The sequence below is a fragment of the Gymnoscopelus microlampas genome (genome assembly GCF_963454915.1).
Source record: "Gymnoscopelus microlampas genome assembly, chromosome: 5".
Classification (NCBI taxonomy): domain Eukaryota; kingdom Metazoa; phylum Chordata; class Actinopteri; order Myctophiformes; family Myctophidae; genus Gymnoscopelus; species Gymnoscopelus microlampas.
This window is the reverse complement of record NC_139942.1, coordinates 39,769,757-39,794,144: the sequence shown is the minus strand read 5'-3', so window position 1 is coordinate 39,794,144 and position 24,388 is coordinate 39,769,757. Positions and strand designations below refer to the sequence as shown.

General features: G+C 43.1%; 1 protein-coding gene across 3 annotated transcripts in view; it reads right to left on the bottom strand.

The window, feature by feature from the left end:
* LOC311045307 (abl interactor 1-like) overlaps window positions 1-24,388 on the bottom strand; it is a 44,962-nt gene that overhangs the window by 9,443 nt on the left and 11,131 nt on the right. For all 3 annotated transcript variants that reach the window (XM_084057137.1, XM_084057138.1, XM_084057139.1), the window contains exons 2-7: window positions 22,935-23,102; window positions 14,991-15,167; window positions 7,863-7,987; window positions 6,903-7,043; window positions 4,898-5,001; window positions 3,993-4,223 (exon numbers count right to left, since the gene is read on the bottom strand). In XM_084057137.1, coding sequence (XP_083913263.1) covers window positions 3,993-4,223; window positions 4,898-5,001; window positions 6,903-7,043; window positions 7,863-7,987; window positions 14,991-15,167; window positions 22,935-23,102 — 946 coding nt within the window. The remainder of the gene's footprint in view (window positions 1-3,992; window positions 4,224-4,897; window positions 5,002-6,902; window positions 7,044-7,862; window positions 7,988-14,990; window positions 15,168-22,934; window positions 23,103-24,388) is intronic.

The window sequence follows — 24,388 nt, the reverse complement described above, 5'->3', positions numbered from 1 at the left end:
TAAACCCTGTGTTTGCTGCCTGTTCTTGCTTGTTCATTGTATTATGTTGCGTGCTGTTACATCCTGAGTTCAGTCCCGTGCCTGTATTATTACCTTTTGAGTTATTTAAACCGACCAGTTCTGCCTCTGTCTCTCCTGCACGTGGGTCCTACAATCCTGCCCTGACTCAAACCGTGACACTCTTTAAGACCGGGAACGCATCTGTGTGTCATTTTTAGATTTCGTTGGGCTATTCAAAATTAGCAGATCTACAACCCATAGCGCGGCACCGAGTGCCGCACTATGAGCTTGTAGATCTGCTATTTTTGAAAAATCATGAAAAGTTGTGCAAATATTTGTTTTTTAAAAGAAATTGGCGGACATTTATAACTCAAATCTTTGCTTCTGGGGGTTCGATTACAAATGTTCGCTTTAAAAAATATATAATCCAAGATTTTGCCACGAATTTTCACGATTTTTCAAAAATAGCAGATCTACAAGCTCATAGCGCGCCACTTGGCGCTATGTATAAAAAAGAAATATATCAAAATAATGGAAGTCTGTGGCCTAATTGCGTTTCAAACTGGGGATGGTTGAAATTCATAAGGTTGAGAACCACTGCTCTAACAAGCAACCCTGCCCACAGACATGATGTCACACAGCCAGGCCCGTCTGGTCTGGTCCAGACGCACTGTGATGTCTTCATGAATCATGATCAGTGTGACTTTCCCCCCGCGCACACATTGTTGTACAACTATACTGCTGCATGTAACACCTGGGCTCGTTTTATCCACAATACAGGATGCGATGTTTTTAGATGCAGCCTGCGAAACCCCCTACATAAAACACAGGCTTCTTAACCATAGTAGTTTTTCTTTTCTCTCTAATAGTTTGAAATATCTTTAAATAACGGTGCAGATTCTAGAGCTTTTTTTAAATAGTGATAGTAAGTTAGTTAATTGTATAGTTTCAATGTACAGATTATTAATTCTTTGATATTATACGGTTTAGACTGATGATAGTTTCTTGGTTTGCCTATGATCCTTGATTACTATCTCTAGGCATTTGATGTATTACCTCGTGTTTACCTTGCTTACTGTAAATTGCTCTGGATCAAATGCGTCCGCTAAATGCCTAAATTGTAAATTGTTAACATCGCCTTGATATCAATGTAGGTAAAAACCAACCAGAAATCATCCCTTAACTCAGTGATATACGATCCGATTGGCAATCGCGGATGCTCTCATGAGGGCACGGACTGCAGCTGGTAACGGCCAACAGACAAAGACACACGCGCATCTCTGCTTCACATTCTTTTTTTGTTTTACCCTGGGCTTGACCTTGTGTTAGAGGAGTGTTTTATGCTCTGGGGGGGAGGGGGTTAACCATCTAACTAATTCATAGTCCGGGTTGTTGAATTAATCAAGGGCCCCTTGGGGGCGATTTCTCCAGTTCAGCGATTTCTCCAGTTCAGCGCAGGTGAAAGCTGCTGACAGGAAAGCTCAAGTTGTTAACGCTGAATGCTTCTAGTAAGACCACTTCACTCCCAGAATTCCAGTACGTCCGGTCCAGAGCTATAGCTCATAAATCCACTGTAATGGAAGGTCTTCACGCCCACTGGACACAAATGTCTTATTATTCTACCCATGTCCAATCACAGCTACACTATATGAAGAAAGCAGGGCTGGGAAATGAAAATAGTTTTATGACCAGTGAAAATAATTCATAAAAGTAATCTCCACTCCATCTCTCTTATTGTTTATTTGTGTTAACCACTGGCTCACAAGCATACAATGCGTCGCATTGGGATGCGTTGTGACTGTGAGCTTGTAGATCACAAAGGTTTTGTACGTTTTGACAGTTTTTGACATCTATGACATGCCCAAAATAGGGACATCAGGTTGAAAGTAGTTAAGGATGTACAGTACATCAGTATAGGGGAGAAAAAGACATTGAGATATGCCTAAATATGGTTACGATGTGTCATGATATCTTGGTATTTATCGATACTATTGTGCTGTGCTGACTGGAGATGGCATTAAATCCCAGTTAAGTCCCAGTTCAGACATTGAAATGTCTGTTCCCAGACTAAACCTCCTCCTCTGCACCGGTGTCCATGCCAAGGAAGATGTCTGTGTATGCAGTGGGAAGCCATTAGCGTCATGGATGCTGAGGTAAATCTCTGCTGCTCTGTCTGACTGCTACTTTAATCGTTGTATGTGTGTGTGTGTGTGTGTGTGTGTGTGTGTGTGTGTGTGTGTGTGTGTGTGTGTGTGTGTGTGTGTGTGTGTGTGTGTGTGTGTGTGTGTGTGTGTGTGTGTGTGTGTGTGTGTGTGTGTGTGTGTGTGTGCGTGCGTGCGTGCGTGCGTGCGTGCGTGCGTGCGTGCGTGCGTGCGTGCGTGCGTGTGTGTACAAATGTTAATTTGTGTAGGACTGCAATTATCAATTGTTTTGCTCAATTTGCTGTCTGCCTCCATCTATCTCTGTGTTTTCACTTTGAGGAACAATGCCTCTGCAAAGCACGTTATTATAACTGTGTTGTTTTCAATAGCACTTTATAAATGATTCATAGCACTTGGGCCCATTAAAAACCTTTACTTATCACATTCTAAAAAACAAACACGTGCTGCAGCTTCATCACTGACCACCTCCCTTTCATAAGTGGCCTTGACTCTCCATGCCGGCTGAGAACAGTGGTTCTCAACCTTTCCAGGCCGCGACCCCCTAAAATAATCATATTTGAACTGGGGACCCCTCCACTCTGACAGGCACTTGGAATTGTAGGAGTTGAGGCATTACATTTTGTTTGACTCGATTCCACATATAAATATATTTTGAAAATAGCAGATCTTTGCGAGGCGTTGTGAGCTTGTACATCGTCTATTTTCATAATTTCTGCTGTTTTCTTTTATTATTTGACAATTTGGCCAATGCTTGACCAGTTATTAGAGTATAGTTTGTTGATTACTTTTGACGTAATAATGGTATTTTTTCATTTCATTTTAGATACATTTTTTGAAGTCTTAAAAGTCCTTAAATTGTCACTTTACTGTCATCTGGGGACCCCCTCAAAATCGTGTGGTGACCCCCCTGGGAGTCCCGACCCACAGGTAGAGAACCACTGGCCTAGACTCACAAGTCACGACTCTAAACTCTTCGCTCGACTAGAGACTGAGGACAATCTCCCAGCTTTCAGCCAAAGTCTTTAGGGCATTATTTCATATTTTGAGTGGTGACATGATTGGTTTCCGAAGCAGTAGGGCCAGACTAGTAACGCCAGACTACCCATAGGCTACATCACTGTTTGCCAAACACTGGGCCGGGACCCATTTCTGGGTCGCGAGTAAATATACCTTTATTTTTCGTTTCCTATATTTTGGTTTTAATTATTATTATTTAAAAAAGATCTCCAAAAACAGTACTGAAAATAGCAGATCTACAAGCTCACAATGCGTCTAATTGCGACGTATTGTGAGCTTGTAGATCAGCTATCTTCACTAGTTTGGGTCTTGGGGGAGACATTGTCTTTCTCTTTTGGGTCTCCAGCTAAAAAGTTTGGGAACCACTGAGCTAGACGCCAGCGTTTCATCATTGAATAAAACCGTTAGGTTGGTACAGTATGGCAGTGGTTCAAGGACCGGCAAATTGATGTGTTTGGCTGCGGAAGGACCCCCTCATCGGAAAAGGTTTCGTGCCAGGGACCACCAGAAGAGAAGATTTATATAAAAAACCAAAAAAAATGTATTCGAAATTTTCCAAACATTTTCAATATTTTTCCAAAAATGTCATAAATAGCAGATGTACAAGCTTGCAGCACGGCACGAAGTGACGCGCTGTGAGCTTGTACATCTGCTATTTATGAATAGCCAACGTATAAATGGATAAAGTGGTTAAAATTATTGTGATGCTATATTAACTACTTTTGCTGGGGACCCCCTGGAAACCCTGGACCCCCCAACCCGGACCCCACTTTGAGAACCAACACAGTAGATGAGAGTACACCTAAACAGTACCTGAGTTCTGGGGGGGGTAGGCGCCAGGGCCCCCGTTGAGGTGGGGCTGCTGGGAGACAGAGAACTGGGAGTTGACGGAGGGGGCGCGGCGGTAGGTGCCCGTGGCCGACACCATGGATGCCGAGGACGAGGTGGTGGACGAGGAGTTGTGGCGGGAGATCTGGCGCGAGATGGTGCCGAACTGTGACATGGGGATGGGTCCCAGACCAGGACCCTGGGGCACAGAGGCTGCTGCTGACACGGAGAGAGAGAGAGAGAGAGAGAGAGAGAGAGAGAGAGAGAGAGAGAGAGAGAGAGAGAGAGAAATTAGTTAAAGGATTAGTTTACCCAAAACATGACTTCTTTTTTTGTTTTTGTCGCATTCCTAAGCCAATAATTCGGTCATCAAATTATTGGCTTAGGAATGCAACAAAAACAAAGAATTCTCCATGAATTCAACAACCTTTGCTTCGTGTCACTCCCTGTCTCTCTCTCCCTGTTTCCTGTCTCTCTATCTATACTGTGTACGTACTGTCAATAAAAGGCAGAAAAGCCCCCCCCCCCCCCCCCCCCACAGAATCCTGCGTGTTAATTTAAGTACATTTTGCAGTGTCAGGTGCGATGATGAGATAGGGTTGACGTGAAGGTTGGGTGGGGATGGGTGTGAAAAATGAAAGAACTGTGTTCTCTTTATTTATAGATCAAATAAAGAACACATATTGGTTCATTTCCTGTCCACCGGTTGCGTATATTTCAAGACCCTAAAGGAAATAACGGGCTAAAATCATCTAGTCTCTAGCGCTCTGTTGCATCCCCTTTTAACCTGTGTCCCATTCCAGTAAATAAATACATATGAAACATGCATTGTTTACTTGTGTAATTAAGTAATAGTTCAAAGTTAGTTTGCAGATATCGGGGGACTTTACCTTGGCCCATACTGGGTGGAGAAGGGGTTGGGACAGCCAGAGGAACACCCACAACACTGCTGCCTCCGCTGTTCTCCCTACCACCACTACCCCCACTGCTACCACTACAGAGAGAGAGAGAGAGAGAGAGAGAGAGAGAGAGAGAGAGAGAGAGAGAGAGAGAGAGAGAGAGAGAGAGAGAGAGAGAGAGAGAGAGAGAGAGAGAGAGAGAGAGAGAGAGAGAGAGAGAGAGAGGGAGAGTCACATAGCCACAATAGCTGGAACACACATCCAACAGAATCTTTACAGGCAAACCTTTGAAGATCCGTTCTACATACACATAGGAATAGGAATACACCAACCAGTTGCATGTAGAGCACAGACAGTTATAAATAGCTGATGTACATACAAGCTCACAACACATCACATCCGTGACGTGTTGTGAGCTTGTAGATCTGCTATTTCCGGCACGTGACACAGTCGTACGACTTAGTATAAATCGGGCTTTAGACAGATGCCCATTGATGATTAAGACGGCAAAAGAGATCATTAACATTATTGAAACCATCTTGAGTCTAGTTCCCCAGATGCCCTCTGAAGCCGGGAGCTGCACCCAGAAAAGATTCCCCTGTATCAGTTGATGCTAACTAGAAACCAGTCTGTTTCAGCCTCCTCTCTCTGGAGATGGTTTGAGCAATCACATTTTTTAATCCATCCATGCGTCTTCAGAGCGTTCACACTTAGATTTGGACACAATCTGTTAGGTATCTGATATATGAAGACACATTTTAATGCTTAGTTTTCAAGTTGGCTCTACTTACAGTAGTTTCAAGTAGAGTCAAAGTTGGTTAGAATGTTAACCACTGCCCTATATACCTCGTCTTATAACAAATATTACTATTGATACAATTTTATTTCAATTGAAAAATGTTGTAACATTTTGAGAATTTGCCCAAAATAGGTATGCCAGGGCTAATGTGATTATGTGGTTAACTGGCCCTAAATAGAGATTAAGAATTGTCAGAAGTTCTCAACCATCAAAGACGGAAAGCACAGCACAGGCCTGACCTGACCTGACCACCTATTGGCATTCAACACGGGAAGAAATCAGAAATGATGACCACATACAGACTATGTGAGGTTGAGACAGTGATGCACTTCCTCCTAATGAGTGATGAAATACAACCGGATGAGGCAGCTACTTAAACGAGTTCAATACTCTTCAAAAAGGTTTACGATCCCTCTAAATGTAAAATACTCCTTGGAGAAGGTGACAGGACCGATCTAGAAGCCAAATATATATTAGCATTCCACAACACGCACACACACACACACACACACACACACTGAATTGAGAGTGAGAGAGCGAGAGGTGCTGATTAACGGATGGGTGAGACAACTTTAATTATGTGATAACTTTGGAAACAATACCATTAGTCTTGAACACGTCTGATTAACATGCATGTCAAAATCAGAACAAGATACTACTCGCTGTCAGAGTGACACATGGGGGTCTTTCTGACTGGCAAACTGGCACCAGATAACGGACGCACCTATAAATGACGACATTATGATAAAAGTGGCATTGGTGCCAAAGCTTTCTTTGGCATCTAAATTGAGAGGATGAGACTCCTGGCTCAACACACACACACACACACACACACACACACACACACACACACACACACAGACACAGACACACACACACACACACACACACAGACAGACAGACAGACAGACAGACAGACAGACAGACAGACAGACAGACAGACAGACAGACAGACAGACAGACAGACAGACAGACAGACAGACAGACACACACACACACACACACACACACACACACACACACACACACACACACACACACACACACACACAGACACAGACACACACACACAGACAGACAGACAGACAGACAGACAGACAGACAGACAGACAGACAGAGTGTGTCAAAATGAATGCACGGTAACGGACATGTGTCGGTAGCGTACATGTGTGCATGTGTATTGTGTACGTGTTGTACCTGTGTGTCCTGGGCCTCTGGTTGAGTGAGGCTGTGCGTGCCGGGCTGTGTTGGTTGCCCAGTCGGGCTGGACTAGTCATATAGTCATTGGGAACCACCGGAGGTTTGACTGGTTCCAGGGTCTTGTAGGGAGTGTTACGCCTAGAGAGACAGACAGACAGACAGACAGACAGACAGACAGACAGACAGACAGACAGACAGACAGACAGACAGACAGACAGAAAGACAGCGATAGAGAGAGAGGAGGAGATAGCATAGGACATTAGAGATAGTCAGTTGAGGAGAGAATCTTATTCAACCCAATACACGACTGCCAACAGCGTACGGTATTCAGTGTCTGTAAGTCCCTCACTCATACAAGTACAAGGAGCGAAATGTTTGCCCTTTTCATGCTCCACAGACAGTGCTAACAATAACAATAACCATAACAATAACAATATATCACAACAAGATAGTACTACTGGATGAAAAAAATAAGAATAAAAAGCACTGATTTAAGAAAGGGGAAGATCAGTAATGAGGTTTAAGAAAAGACAAGTAAAGGTAAAAACCTTTTAGCAACAATGGTGAGTGTACAGAATATGAAGAGTGAATGAGATTTTGATTTACATATACTGTATCAGGGGTGCAATAGTTAATCAAACGAATTTATTTAATAGATTATAAAAATAATCGATAATAGATGAATAATTGATCCCTAAATTGACCATGTCAATATAGGCAAAACGTTTCAAAGAAAGTTCACAATGCCATAAAGTGTGTTAATACGTACAGAAACACTCTTGTGTCATTGGAAGAACCAATCAAATGGCACCAATGGTGCTTTCCAAATAAAATTCAAGTAGAGAGATGATTGTTACATTTTTAAGCATCTTTTGGGACTCAAAAAAACGCTATATGAATTTGAGATATCATTATTGTTATTATTAAAAAGAATAGAAAACATATCATGGTTCTTACCCCAGGGTTCCACGGCCGGCCATGGGTGGGCTAGGGGGCTTCTGCGTGGGGGGGTTGGTCCTCGATAATGTCCCTCCTCCACCTACTCCTCCTCCTCCTCTCCCTGCTGCATTGTTCCCATGTTGCTGGAAGAGAACCAAGGTAAATGTCATTCAACAATAAAGTCCTTCCATGGCATGGTCAGGGTGCAGTGTTATTTCAACAGTAGGGACTAGTGCTTCGCCTGATGCTAGATGGGCAAGACTGAGGGGATTTACACCTTCAGTGGTGGTTTCAGAGGAGTTTCCATGAGGAAGGGCATTATTTTAAGGTCATTTTGGGTGGAAAACCATTTTCTTATTCACGACTTCAGCCCTATATACTATAGCAGAAACCTCTTATCTCCATGTTCTAACTTTTTGTGTTTTTTTTCGTAAATTAATGCCCTACTTGATCATACTACAGTGTCACAGAGTATCAAAAGTAGTGGATCCACAAGCTTGAAACACGTTTTGAGCTTGTAGATCTGCTACTTTTACTGTTTTTGAATTTTGTTTTGGACATGTGAGGTTTCCACCCGACAGAGACGATATAATGCGAAAATAGCCGATCTACAAGCTCACGACGCGTCACATTGCGACGTGTTGTGAGCTTGTAGATTGTCTATTTTTTCTATTTGTGAATAATGGGGAATTGTTGGAGTAATTAATGACATGTCCAAGAAGGAAGCGTCTTACCTTGGCCTTAAGCCACTGAGTGCAAGCAGGTAAAAAAAAGAGAGAAGAGAGATAAGAAAACAGGCTTGTTGGTTATTGATAGCAAAGTTAGTCATATCGTTTTACAAATTACAGCTGTATGGAAAGAACAGAAGTCCCAACATCATCATTCATTCATTCATTGTGCCTCTGCTAATGCATCTATGCTGTGTTAGTACTGCAGTGGCAACTGCAGCTTAATGTGAGAAACACCAAAACCCATAGGCTAAATCAGCTCATCAGCCAGCCACGTTCCCTGCACCTGTGTGAGGAGCTGATGGGGGAAAACAATTCTGAGGAACAATTCCATTATAAACTTGAGAAGCAATTCCTTTTGGGGGACAGAGAATTGTAGTGCTGCAGCAAAGTCACAGTGACACTTCTTAAGACTGTTGTCGAGAGAAACCACACAGTGTTTAGAGGCAACCAGCCATGTTACTGTACTAAGACATCAACTGAGAAATATCAAGTAAATAACAAACTTAAAGATATATGCAAAAGAGATAGAGTTGAGAGCTGTTATTGTTTATTACAACACAGTGCAGCATCCGTCACTTGTTTTTATGTAGCCTGAGGGAGGCCATTGAAACCAAGCTGTAGCTGTGCTGTTTCTCTGAACATAATGAATTTAAGTGTTGCACCCATACTTGTTATCTTTGGATAATTTAGGTATTCAGTATTCAGTGTCCCCCAGTGTCTATAACCCCTTAAATAATTGGAACAGATCAAGACAACCCCTCCGACAAAATGATGAAATGAAGTAGTAAAACTAGGTGAGCCTAGTTACGCAAGATATAGTCTGTCGTCTGTCAAGTGAAACAAAGGACTATTTCCTGCACAAAAAAAAAGTCTCTGTTATATATAGCACAAGTGAAACAAGTGTAGTTAAATAACATAAGCAACAGAGGAAACAACTGGGGAAACAACTTACAAAATGGCAGTTATTTTCACATTCTACAGACCTGCTTCTGGGCCATTCTTGGGTTTGAAATTAAGAACTTGGCCAGTATGAAATACCTGCACACTGCTGGCCTTGGGATAATGGGAATGTATGTTTCTACATTGATGTGTTAGCCTGTCAGTAAGTCAGTTAGTCAGTCAGTCAGGAATACTGACGAGGTCCCAGGGTTTGGCTAAATTAATTATCAAATTACAAGAGCGTAATTGGTTTTCTGATCAGGGAAGAACATTTTTTTTTGACACACTCCCTTTGAGAGACAATACATGTGTCACATACAGCTGCTCATTATGAATAAGTAAAGCCTATGTAGTAAATGTATTTCTACATTCTGGCAAGGTGGCAGTGTAGTGCAACTAATGTCCCTTTACGATTCATGAAAATCCACGACACTCTGCAGCAAACTGTGCTGACATGTAATAACCATGAAATATGCTAAGCACGTGTTTTCCTTTCCACAAGGAACAGTTGAGATTGTAAAGTGCAACATTTATTCAGTACACCATGTATGAAATTGTTATTTAAACTCCACAAGTTCTACGTTGTGTCTTCTATTATTTAACTCAGGGTGGCTTACAGCTTCAGTTTCTCTCTGTCCTCTCTCTTATAATATTGCATAGCAAGTGATACACATATTATAAAAGGGCTGTTTTATGCACTTCCCACAGCTCACATCTCGTTTAATCTGATTGCATGTGTCCCATTCCTGTGATGTCCAGCTAAAATGGGAGAATGACTCAACCTAAATGAAAACCCGACACATAACATACACAGTGTTTCTGTCATAGAAGCATTACCGGATCTTCATCTTAATTCAATTTTGTTAATTTAAATGCTGTGTCCGTTTTTTGTAATTTTATACATTGGCAGCATCTAAATTACTTTGTTTGCGTTTGTTTGTATGCTAAAGGTCTGCCATTGAGACCTGTTTCAACGTGTAATGTTACTCAACCTGAGCAACTATTGAAGATGTCTCACCATATTTTGGAGTTACATCATGGCAAGGTAACTACACAGCCCAAACCTCTACCGAAGTTTAATCGTGCTTTAACAAACTAGGGAATGATGCAAGCGGGAACGATTCAAGTTGGGAACACATGCCCCACCCGGTTATGCTATATCAAAGTAAAGTGTATTTTGCTGCTGGTGATTTTGACTCCATAGCAAATCTTCCGACATGTGAATCTAGCCAGATTGTGCACACATGCACGCGTACACACAGAAAACATCAGCTTGTCTTATATGATGGTTGGAGAACAGCAATGTTTGGTAACTAGGCTGTATGGGCGTGCCATGCCATTTGGGCTGTATTGGCGAGGGCCTGACATCGTGAGGTAGCATCTGGCTTTTGGAATGGGCTGTTTTGCATGACATTTGTGGTGCGTGACCTGGCTTTGACCTGGTCATGACCTTCACCAGATCATCATACTACTATGCAAATATTAAGTACAAACATGTACGTGCACACATGCGTGCACAAGTATACACATCTACAGAATGAGCACATATTAAAAGCACACATGAGCCTTAGATATACAAACACGCCAGCACACGTATGCATGCACAGCATACTACACCCATCACCACCACCACATCTCTCTCTGTACTGTGGCTGATGAGGTGGTGGGTTTGAGCTGAGCTGAATATCAGTGCTTCTGAATTATTTACAGCCGTGTACTTTGGGAGCAGAAAGGCAGAATCAGAGATCACTGTGGCTGTGCGTGTGTGTACGTGTGTTGAAAAAAAGATGGAATCTGATCTGCTTCTCTGCCTGCAAAGAGCCAGCCGGAGAAATCAAACAGAATTCAAAATGGACGGCTGGAATAGCATGCAGTTTAACAGGAAGTCTGAACTGACAGTTCTCATTGATTGACGTATTTGTCACAGTGCGGCTTCTGTCTCTCCTCTCCAGACTGCTTTCCTTCAGCTCCCCAGAGCAGCCATCCTCTAGCTGTCCACCAGATGTCCTCTGAGGTTTTCACCTTTCTCCATCACCTATCTACTAGGCTGCCCTACCGAGTCTGATATCTGGTCTAGAGGGGCGGGTTCAAAATCTCCGGAGAGAGAATCCGCGGTCTCCCATTGGTTCATCGATCTGTCCGTCAGCCCCTCCTCCTCCCCCAATGTGCAGCATCGAGAGCCCTGACGTCACAACATTTGGAGCGACGCCCACTGCACTCTGATTGGTTGGGGGAAATTCCCACTTCCTATGCCAGGAACGTCAACAGGCTGGTCCAGGCTCTTATTTTTGAGCAAAACGCGAAGGAAAATAAAAGCCTGGAGATCGAGGCTACCTATCTACACACCTGTTCTCACTCCTCTCATCAGCCCTGCAGTTACCTGGCCAAATGATTAGGGTGCAAGTGGTTAACCACTCACTTGATCACTGGCATCACTATTCTGGAGGAACACTCGCCCCAAAATAGCCGATTTACAACCTCACAACTTGTCACAATGTTGTGAGCTTCTACTGTAAATTGAAAAAAAGAGTGCACCAAGTAGAGGTCCAACTCAGGTCTGTTTTACTAAGAATAGAGGGTTTAAGTGGTTAACTGGACCATTCCCACAGGTTGTCAAGTGTTGTTGTTACCTAGCACTTCATGTTTTAGCTCCCTAGCCTCTGTTTTTTCTAGTGCTTCGTGTTTTGACTTTTCCCATGTTACTTGTTTAGCAAACGGAAGAGACAGCTCGTGGCACTTAGGGAGGAGAGGATTACTTGAAGGTATCCTTTTTTTAACGAGTTCAAACCTAGTTTGAACTTTCATTGAACTCATATGTGCTTCATGAACATAAAGACATCATGAACAGGACACTTCAGACAGCCTCATGCATCTTGTCAACACACCGGAGCATAAAACCCACTCTGTTTTAGTGTTGCTTTGAGATATTAGTATCTGACAAGGGTCTCCTGTCTGACTTCCACTCTGGATTGAGGCCATTTTTATTGGCAGCAAAATCAATGGGTTCAGCAGCAGATTACATATGGCTGCCTCTTAAAAGGTGGGTGTGATGAAAAGGGACAAACCACCACAAGAATACTGGCTTATGTATTACATTTTTTATCATTGGTTAGTGCCTCCTATCCAGGCTATGTGGTTCTCCAAATAGTGGGGAAAAGGGGCGTGGTATTTGTTTGCAGGTTAGATATGGCTGTCATTAGTCAGACTTTCACATTGTTAGCAGAATTATTGTTGACATAGATGTTGTTAGTGCATGGAATTGGAGAAAATACTGCACTGGGTTGTTATTATAGGCCAAGCACACTGGTCTACTGGCCTCAAAACTTCGTCCTTTTCTGTTTAATTGTTTTTCTTTGCATTTGCTTTACACTGCAACAATAACTTTCTTTAACAACACTTATATAAACATTTATTTGCTTAACCACAACTTTGTGGTCTATATATCTTGGCTACTTCCTTTTATCCCCTTCTACACCTAATCTCTTTGCTGATAATAGCTGATTTATAAGCTTACAATGTGTCACTCACGTTGTGAGCTTGTAGATCGGCTATTTTCTCCTCAATATACTAATTTAAATACGACATTAATGACATTTTAGCTCTGATAATCATATTGTTGGTTACATACTTTTGAGATTTTTTTAGACATATTTATTAAAGTGTTAAATTGGTTAAATACATACATTTCATTACTTATTTGATGACTGATGAATGATAATATTTGGATTATTGGACCTACTGGCTATAACTTAAAATTATTCTAACCACTTAAACCCAACAAATCGCTGCCGAAAATAGCCAGTCTACAAACTCAAACAACACGTCGCCTTGTGATGTGTTGTGGGCTTGAAGACCAGCTAATTTTCGCCGAATGTTCAACCCCAGAATAGGGACGCTAGGGTTCATGTGGTTAAAGTTGTTGTTTTGCCAGGATCCTTTTCTCCCATGCCCTATGACAGCAAATAAGATTGGAGCTGCTCCATATAGGATGTGTATTTTTCATCAAAAGTTTGCTGACAGAAATCACTGCAGTAGTATAGCCTACCTGCAAGAGGACAACATGAAAAAGAAAATGAAAGCGCTCCGTTTTTGTGAGCTCTTCATCATTTATCCGAGAGACCCTTTTGATTGCCTGCTGCATTTCCTGGCGTCGGTTCATTTGCATAGCGGTCCGAGCCAAATCTCTGTGTGTGCCGGCTCTTACCAAGAGGGGGAAAGCGAGCATTTTGCATTCAAATCGCTGGATGTTTGAAAATCAACAAGACACTTAGGGGCTTGATATACTTTGCTGCGTGTGGTGTCGCACACCGAAAATAGCAGATCTACAAGCTCACAACCTATCGTAGCGCGATGCGTTGTGCGCAATGTAGATCTATTTGTGGTGTGCCACACCGGCGGGCAATGAAGTTCTGCATATTTCCGGCTTCACTATCCCAGCAGAGACGGGCAGGACATGGGGTGAAGAATGAAAGAGATTGAATAAAAAATGTCGTACCACGGAAACCAGATGAATGGCATTGACAGAAGCTGTCAACGTGCCTTTGGGAATTGAGTGCAAGCACACAAACAAGGGAAGAAACGGATCCCGTCGAGAGAGCATAAAAGATGGAAGAGTGCAGCGGAAACAAGATGAAGAAATATTTCCCACATTTTGGGAGGCAGAGGGGTAACAACTCGTGGCCAACATCTCACACTGAACACACACACACACACACACACTCAGACACACACACACACACACACACACACCCCCACACACACACACACACACACACACACACGCGCGCGCGCGCGCACACACGCACGCACACAGAAACCAACCTGTGGTCCCCGATTTGCAATTTCTAGACTAGAGTGTTAGCTACATTCAGTCTATGTTAAACCTTCGCTACTGTCGATATTTAATCAGCTAAAAGGCTAGCCTATCGACCGTCTCCAAGTCTGAGCGGTAATTACACCGGCAGACAGCCTGTTTTTTTCACGCAAGAGAGACAGGTGTGAACTACACTCTAAATGTGTGTTATCCTTTCCTGTACAATTGATTTAGGCCAGGCACAAGTGATATATATCAAAATAATGAGCTCAATTAGAGGTGCGGCTATAAAATGGTGCTGAGGATTGCAGATGCTGGTGTCTAAATACTAAATAGCCAACATACTAACATGAATGTCCAGAGAATCAATATATATCGGCCTTCAGAGCAGCTGTCCTCAACCCTGGTCCTCCGGGAACTCTAGTACTACTAGTCTTCTGTGCTACCAGGGACCCTAACTACTGGTTTTCTGTATCACCAGGACTCCTTGCTCAACTGGTTTTATGCTCGCAGAAACCCTAGTACTACTGCTTTTCTGTCCTACCAGGAATCCTTATACTACTACTTTTCTGTCCTGCCAGAACAGCCATTCATTTGAAACTACAGCTTTTATTTTGACATCATGAACCACCAATGTTTCCTCACTGGTGGGAGGGCTCTTACTTTGACACCATGTCCCACATCGTCCAGCAGTGTGTAGTCGATGGGCTTCCTGATGTAGCGCACCGGCCGCTCCATGTTTCCAGGGGCGATAATCTTGTGTGTGCGCGAGGTGTTCTTGTTGGTGGTCAGAATGCCAATCTCTCGCCGTGCCACCTTCTCTTTATGAATGTCCACCGTCTACAGAGGAGGGAATGGAGAGAGAGAGAGAGAGAGAGAGAGAGAGAGAGAGAGAGAGAGAGAGAGAGAGAGAGAGAGAGAGAGAGAGAGAGAGAGAGAGGGAGAGGGGGGGGTCAATGTTGAATGGTTTAAGCAGTTTCCTACCAACGTGATAGATACTTATGGTAATAATAGGGTAGGTATATAATGTAAAAGCACCATACAATTAATTCATCTAGTAATCAACACAATGAAAATAAGCTGTTTTTTACCACTGTGTGCAATCAAATTTAAATGCATAAGCATAACAGATGGAGTAAAAAAACGTTTTTTTTTTTTTTTTTTTTTAAGGTAATCATAAACAAAAGAAGCATAATTTGCCTTAACGTTTTAATTGAAATCACTCTCTCATCCTGATCCTGCCAGAATAATCAACTAGTACCCACAATAAGGAAGATCTACTACTTGTCTGACCAATCTGATACTGTATTCATTTACTGGACTGTTTTGTTTGGAATGGAGAGGAAGTAGTCCGCATAAAAACATTCTGGGTGTATCCAAACCAGAAGCTATTGGTAACAGTTGTGATCAAGCTGCTTTCAACACAAGGGTTTTGCCTTCGCCTCCGGAGACAAAGCAGAGGAGGGGGGAAAAAGCCTGTTATAATCGACCACGGCAGCCAAACAGGATTACAGCAAGACGATTGAGACACAGTTAAGTTGTAATGACCCACGTAGTATGTGGCAGGGACACATACACACATTACATCCGACTATAAAGGGATACATAACGACATCCCAGGTTATGCGATCAGAGATCGTGCAGCTGGCTGGTGTTGTTCATGGGCATATTCAACTATCTCTTTTTCCTTGTGTGTAGTACCCTCCTGCTTTCTTTATCATCCACCATTATGGAAAAAATGGCAAGGTAACATGCTTAAATGATTGGCGCCTTCCGTCTTGTTGCACTCAGGCGGCCATAGCCCGGTTTGCACCAAGGCTCTGGTCTATGTGTCCCTGAGCAAGTTAAACTTAACCACTAACTGCCCCTGTAGTGCCCATTGCTCCTAAAACGGATGGGTTAAAAGTGGAAGGAGTACAATACCAGTTCAACAGTGGCGACATGAGGAGCATGTGGCGAGGGCTACAGTCAATGCCAGACTTCAGAGGGAGAACCAGAGGAAATACACAGAGACCCTCTCTACCTCCCTCACTGGAGAGCGGAGCACCTTCTTCGCCTGGTTTGAGACTAACAGCAAACCCCAAACCAGTGGTGGTAAAAGTACTCACATGTTTTACTTAAGTAAAAGTATCAATAACACAATGAAGTGAAAGTCTGTTATTCAAAATCAAAAGACTAATCGATAGGAAAAAAACATTTTGGGGGTGAACTATTCCTTTAAGGGCTGTAACGGCATCCCAGACCGCATCCTCGAAGCATGTGCGGACCATTGTTTATATTTGCATTTAAATACTTCCCACACACTAACGCATTATATTTGTAATTGTATGTATCCATGCACACACACATACAGATAAATGCACATGCACACACACGCGCACTGAGAGATTGAGTACAAATTAGTTAAATCAACTGTCATTTATTGTGTAGTCTGTCTGTCTGTCTAGTAGTTCTACTACTCCTACCATGGCTTTGGCCTACATTCTACATTCTAGGCCACATTGGTTGAACACCCTACCCTATCTGTCCTCCGGGCGTTTACCCTGGGGAGCATTTGATGAAGCACTCCTTGCCACCCACACTCAATTAAACGCCATCTCATCTCATCACTGCGCTCATGGTGGCCGATATGACAGCAGCTCACAGCGGGCTCCACCCGCCGGACAGACCTTCACCCAGGAGAGACTTATGAATGATAGATGGGACTTAGAGGGATGGATGGATGGGTGGATGGATGGATGGATATGGTTGGATGGATGAAAGGAGGTGAAGGAATGAGAGAGGACAGGCGAACGAGGCTCTGGACAATGAGGTCACACTTGTGTCCATAGGGATGGACAAGAGGTGCACGTTCACGCTTGAGCAGAAACCATTCTATTGTTCTGACGTTGCCCTTAATTCTTGGACGAGATTGTTCAGGGCAACAAGGACATACGGCGAATGGAATAAGAAGTGGGCGTCTGGAAGTGTCTCTCTCTCTCTCTGTGTGTGTGTGTGTGTGTGTGTGTGTGTGTGTGTGTGTGTGTGTGTGTGTGTGTGTGTGTGTGTGTGTGTGTGTGTGTGTGTGTGTGTGTGTGTGTGTGTGTGTGTGTGTGTGTGTGTGTGTGTGTGTGTGTGTGTCCGTGTGCGTGCGCGTGCGTGTGTGTGTGTGTGTGTGTGAAATCCTCAGCAATAAGGTCACACTTCAGTCAATCATCAAAGCAGGCCAGCTCGCTCTGTCAGCCCCAAGCACCACCAGAGCTCCAGAGTTGCTCTCGCTCTGGGGGCTGAGACACTGCCTCTCACTGTGTCACTGTGGGCCGCTGTGCAAAACGCTCACATCTGACGCTTCTCACGCACATGTAACATATGATATCTATATTTGTATACTTGATATATATATAAACATTGTGTGCAGTGTATACAGCAGCTATATACAACGAGCGCCGACCTTACTTTTAGGAGAGGAAACCCAAACGGTCACGCCTAGCTGTAGCTGGGAACTGACAAAGACAGACCCGCCTATTTCCTGTCAGAGATAGGCGAGTAAAACTTGAGAGAGGAGAGAGAGGAGGAGGGAGATGCAGCCACAGATGAGAGATGGTAGGATAAAAGAAGAAAAGAGAGGAGAGGCGGATTATGGAGAGTGGCAGAGAGTGACGTGATAGACTCTCACGAGTGAAAACGTATCTCTATCATCAGACATACGTAATGCAGACTTCCTTCCAGGGTGGGGATCATCACAGGCAGCCAATGTGAACCACATTACAGTGGTTCTCAACCTTTTTTAATTTCAAGGACTCATTAGGTCATTAGGTCACGGACCCCCAATTTGTATCTCTGGGACCCCAATATACACAGTAAAGTTAATTTAAGTTAAGTTAATTTAACTCTTAGAGCGTAAAAAAAGGAATGTATCCTTTTCAGCCATGTGTACCATTTTTACACTCTCAAAGTTACAGAACCGTAAGGGTCCATTTGGTTCCTAACTATCAATCATTTATATATACGAACAGAGAGAGAGCGAGAGAGAGAGAGAGAGAGAGAGAGAGAGAGAGAGCGGCAGACTCAAGGTTCTGTATTATGTGAGTCCGTCTTCATAAAACGTCCACATGGCAACCGTTGTCTAACGTTTACACGCTGCTCTCTTTTTTCCCTCTCTCTCTCTCTGTCTCTCCATCATCCAATTTTTGTAATGTCTTTACATTAACAAACATCTGGTTGAAACTCACGCCTTCTACTGTATGCGTGTAGGAACAGATGGTCGAGCGGGAAGGACAGCATGTTTGTTAACTGCTGGAGCTGTGGTTTTGGCTCAGTGAATCTGCACCGAGCAAGGCTGGAACTGTAGTGATACAATTTCACAGCAATTTCTCTTGGGGTGCATGGAGCACCGCTGCTGCGGCAGACAGCGCAGCATCTAAAACAGGGGGCTGGCCAGGCCGCAGGGTTTCCCCCAGGGCTTTAACAGCCAAGGCCTTATAGCAAGTATTGTCGGCCGCCTTGGCTGGGAAAATTCCCACAAAAATTAATATTTCATTGCATTCATGAGTTTAATGTGGACCAAACTGTTACCTGAGATTCACAGTTGGATACAGTGGTTAACCATGACTTCTTCTCCGGGACAAAATATGTCACTATTCGGTATGTCAGACTATGTCAGTAATATATCTGACTGTGTGCACAGCACAATAATCTTTTTGCTGACATTTCTAAATTCTAGTGTCAGACTGCACATTTACATTCACCATGCATTACTGTTCGTCCTAGCCAAGCCAACCGTAGCAATTTAAGTGGAAGCATCAGCGTCAAGTAGTGAGCCTATTTTGAGTAATAAGAATTATTATAATGAAAAGGCAGCTTACTAGGACTATGTTGTTACAACAAAAATACAACAGAAATATGTTAACGTTTTCTCAAATGGAGTTGGGACAACAGATGTTCAGGAGGCGGAGAACCATACCTTTGCTCCGCCCTGCACACATCACATCATCACACATATACCCTGCCCAAAACCACCCAGAAGCCTCTATGCTTTTAGCATCTCTCCTCCACCCCATTCACCTCCATAGTTTCTCTTTTCCCTGCTCTCTCTCTCTCTCTCTCTCTCTCTCTCTCTCCCACTTCTCAGGTTCCTGCTGGGGGGGTCACCGTCCACGCAGCCGTGCAGGGCGATGCAAACGACAAAGACTCCTGGGTCAGCAAAAACCCTGCCGGAGCCTACACCCCTTCCCCTCACACTCACACTCCATTCCTATTCATTCAATAAACATCCTTAATAACCTTTCTCAAAGGTGTGGTTCTTGACTCGTGAATTAAAGGCGCCACCCCAGCATGACACTTTATTGGAGGGGTAGCAGTAAGTCTACAATATAACCAGTAACAAGTGTTAGACAATCTTATTAAGTCCTTTTATACTGTAGTAGGATGGCTAATCCAAAACGTCACCTAAACATAATCTGACAGGACAGGGGTTATGACTAAATCCTCACAAGTATAATATCTGTATATATAACACAGTCTACAGTCCATAAGTGTGCTAGGACAGGTTTATCTTGACCTGAGAGGACTCAGAGCTCAATGGGTCACCAACCATACAAATGAAAAAAAAATGAAAACAATAATAATGAATGGATGAATCATAGTGCAAGCACAGTGGTGCTTAGAGATGAAGGGAGGGGTGGTGACTCATGGATTAGTGTTGTAATGTTTTGTGTCACAGTACAATCAAAATGAAGCACTTCCCGTGGTGGAAAGTACATTTACTCAAGTACTGTACTTAAGTACAATTTTGAGGTATTTTGACTTCACTGGAGTATTTCCAATTTTCTATTTCTATCAATTGCACACCCTATGAAGCCTTGAATCCATGGATTATTTTTTGTTTTTGTCGCATTCCTAAACTAATAATTTGATTCCCGTCTCCTACCGGCTAATGTATCCGGTAGGAGACACAAAGTAGATTATTTGTGTCTCCTACCGAAAATACACACAGTCATCAAATTATTGTCTTAGGAATGCCACAAACAAAAATAAATCCATGAAATCAAGGCTTCATGGGGTGTGTAATTGATAGAAAATAAGTAATTTTTTGGGTGAACTCCTCCTTTAAGTACATTTTGATACCAATACTTTTGTACTTTTAGTCAAGTAAATTTTGAATTCCGGACTTTTACTTGTAACAGAGTACTTCTCAATTGCAGTATTGATACTTTTACTTAAGTAAAACATTTGAGTACATTTTCCACCACTGAGCACTTCCCTTTTATTTGCCATGACACTGTCAAGACGCTGGAGTAGAATACAGAGACACTTTCACTTGGGACACTTGAGCCCTGCTCTGGTGGTTCAGAGCAGGGCCTCTTATCACCAGGAGGAAACTTGGATTTGGGGCAATATCCTGACTAGCAGTGCCATTTGGGTACCATACAGTGCCCATTTGAGCCTTCTCAAATTCTGGCAAATATGCACAATTTTGCATAAGCCCTGACAGACAGAAAGAAGGGTGACTCATGGATTAGTGATGTAATGACCTTTCACAATATTACGCTAAGCAGCATATCTCCACGGATCTCAACCACTTTGACTGGCTACCACCTATTAAATATACAATTTCTTAAAAAGCAACTCATTGGTCTATGGCTCAGTCAAAGAATAATAAAATAATCAAATCCATTCTTTGTAAGGCTACATCTACACTAAGATGTTTTCATTCTAAAGCAATGTTTAGTTGAAACATTAGTTTCATGTTTCATGTTTTTTTGTCCCGTGTATTGTTCAGGAGCTTGTACAGTTTGGAGACAGTGGCACTGACGAAAAGGCAGTAGGCGGAGTTGGAGGTTGAGAGGTGTACTGTTGAGTGTTAAGATTTTCACTGGGAGTGACGAGGAGGACGGACAGGATTAGGAGGACTGAGTGTATTAGAGAGATAGCACAGGTGGGGCGGTTTGCAAGCAAAGTAAGAGAGGCGAGGTTGACAGTTGGTTTGGACATGTGCAGACTGCGGAGGAGTGATGAATGATGGGTATTAATGGGAGAAGAATGTGGAAGATGGAGCTTCTAGAATCTAGAGGAAGAGGAAGGGCAAAGAGGAGGATTATGGAGCCGGGAAGAGAGGACATGCAGGTGGCTGGAGTAAGGAAGAGGCAGAGAACAGGAAGAGATGGAAATGGATAATCCACGGTGGCAACCTCTAACGGGAAATAGCCGAAAGAAGAAGAATGGAACTGGCTCCTTTTAATCACTTAAACCCTATAGACACTTCATTGATCGCAGTCCCACAGGGGTCTATACTAGGCCCTCTCCTTTTGCCCCTTTACACTATATCTTCACCTACAAGCTCACAATGTGTCGCATTGAGAGCTTGTAGATAAGCTATTTTTGCCGAATGCGCACCCATTTAACATGCCCAGAATAGGCATACTTGGGTAATGTGGTTAATGTTTCCCTCTTAAAACACTGATAAAATACACGTTTGCCTAGTCTAACATGTCATTAGTGGAAGGAAATATTGAAGCACAGAAACACATTTGACTCAATGTGTGATAATAACCGGGTCATTTAGCACCATCACCAGGGGTTAGATCTAAGTAAGGAAATATATTGACCTCACTATCCCTGAGGATCAATAGCTAGCAGTCTCTCTCTCTCTCTCTCAGTCTCTCTCTCTCTTTTACAGCCGGCCGTTTTACTGCAGCCACATCACTCCATCTCCGCTCAGGCTGACCGGAGCAGCGTGCTAGCGGTGAATGCTAGTACAGAGGCAGAGTGCTGGTGTCAGGGTTTCAGTTAATTCCTGACAGGGCTTAATGAAGCACGTACGATAGAGGACGGGGTCAGCCGCCGACAGACTCACTGCGTGGCCAGGCGCAGCACAGAGAGAAGCGAGAGAGAGAGTGTTAGAGAATGCTGATGAAGCAAGTGGCAGCATGGGGTTGTGAGGGTGGTGACGGGTGTGTGTGTGTGTGTGTGTGTGTGTGTGTGTGTGTGTGTGTGTGTGTGTGTGTGTGTGTGTGTGTGTGTGTGTGTGTGTGTGTGTGTGTGCGTGCGTGCGTGCGTGCGTGCGTACGTGCGTGTGTGTAGGGGAAGGGGGGGTGGGGGTGTTGGCAAAACCATGTCCCTGCTATGTGTCCCTATGTCATCAAAACTTGCAAATATGTGGTTCGGCATTGAGACACAAGTTACGGTATGCATAGTGTGTGCATCTGTGTGATTTAAGGCAGTTATGCATGTGTGTGCTTGTGTGCACTTACTTATTATTTGAATCTGCCATAAACAAACCAAAGTGCTTGTATCAACTCAAATAAACCTTTTAAAACTTTTCTTATGAGGACCTATGCCTTCCAATAGCTTGATATGATGATATGTTAATAACACAGTTATCTAAATTACATAAACTGACACTTAGTGAATTCCAAACAAACAGAGACGTAAAGAGCAGACGATTGATGAATAAATGTCCCTTATACTGTTGAATGATACGACAATTCTATTATTTTTTAGATATCTGTCAACAATACTGATACATTTGATGATAATTCACGGAAAGCTTTCGGCCAGTCCCACGTGTATGGAGGTACCTTTTACAGGTACATTACTCTCAAAGTATCTTTGGCACAGTATGCGTACCTGGGAGATGTGGTTGATGGAGGACTCCATGCGTCGTAGCTGCGAGGCCTGGATGTCGAGTAGCTGCAGTACATTGTTGGCTAAGGCATTGATCTGGTACGCCACGCTGGCCAGAGACTGGGTCGTATAGGCCTTGGTCTCTTCCAGAGCTTTCCTCTTGTCCTGGGCCTGACAGGAGAGGAGTGGAGAAGAGATGAGAGGGATAGGGATAGGAGAGTATGGGTACATGTTTGAGATGGAGGAGAGGTACAGCATATTTATGTTGTGGCTGTTTATCATGCAAATTATACCGAATTATTCACTTTTGACTTCCTTCACGGCCATTTGTGTGATTACATTCTCTTAAAATGTAAAGGTTCCTTTAATGATGTCAAACCAACCCGTCGTTAACATCCTCTGCAAGTGCTGTGTGAATGTCAAGTAGCTCTTTTTTTGAGGAAAATCAAGGTCTCTTCTCTGACTGAATATTTTATTTAGCCAGTTGATATGAAATATAAAAATTATGTCACAATATTTATCGATCAAACATCAATATTCAATATTGTCTTGATAGCGTCACTTTTTGTGGCGTGGTTCCTGACCTGGAGACAAGCTGTCTAGACGAGGATCTGTGTGTGTGTGTGTGTGTGTGTGTGTGTGTGTGTGTGTGTGTGTGTGTGTGTGTGTGTGTGTGTGTGTGTGTGTGTGTGTGTGTGTGTGTGTGTGTGTGTGTGTGTGCGTGTGCGTGTGTGTGTCTGTGTGTGTTTGCGTCTGTCTGTCAGTTTGGCATACCACTGGACCAATCAGCCAAATTTCTTGTGCACACTGCCAGTGGGCAAAGGAAGCAAATCCCCAAATGCTTTTCACATATTGTGTGAATGAATATTATTACTATTTTCTTGGTTTGTGAATACATTTTGGGAATTCATAATCTCAGATCGACCATCCCTCCATATTTGGAGGGAATATAAGCACCTCAAATACAAAATGTTTCATATTGTTTATTAAAATCATTATATCATACTGGAGAATCTGATATATTGCCAGGCACTCTGTCCAGCCACATGTCCCCATTAGACCTGTGAATGACCCAGAGTTCATCCGACTCAGAGGGAAGGACTTTTTGGAATGCAAAGCAGCCCGGGGATTTAGACAACAATGATTTTTTTTCCCGATGACTCAGATGGATAATGTGGGACAGGTGCATTGTGGGAGGTCGGCCGGCATCCAAGAATACTGGGGGCATTCCATAGGAGGCCAATTCCATATGCCAACTGCAGGAACCATCTGTTTCAGGATGCTTTTAATAACCTTACATTGACAGCTTGCAAACATAGTGTATGTTGAGTTCCAATCCAAGTAACTAATGTATTAAAAAATAATTAAGTTGACAATCAACATGCAATATCTCAGTAGTCTCTCGAGACTGACTGTTGGCTCACACATTTTTAGCGGTGCCAACCGCTCTACACTTG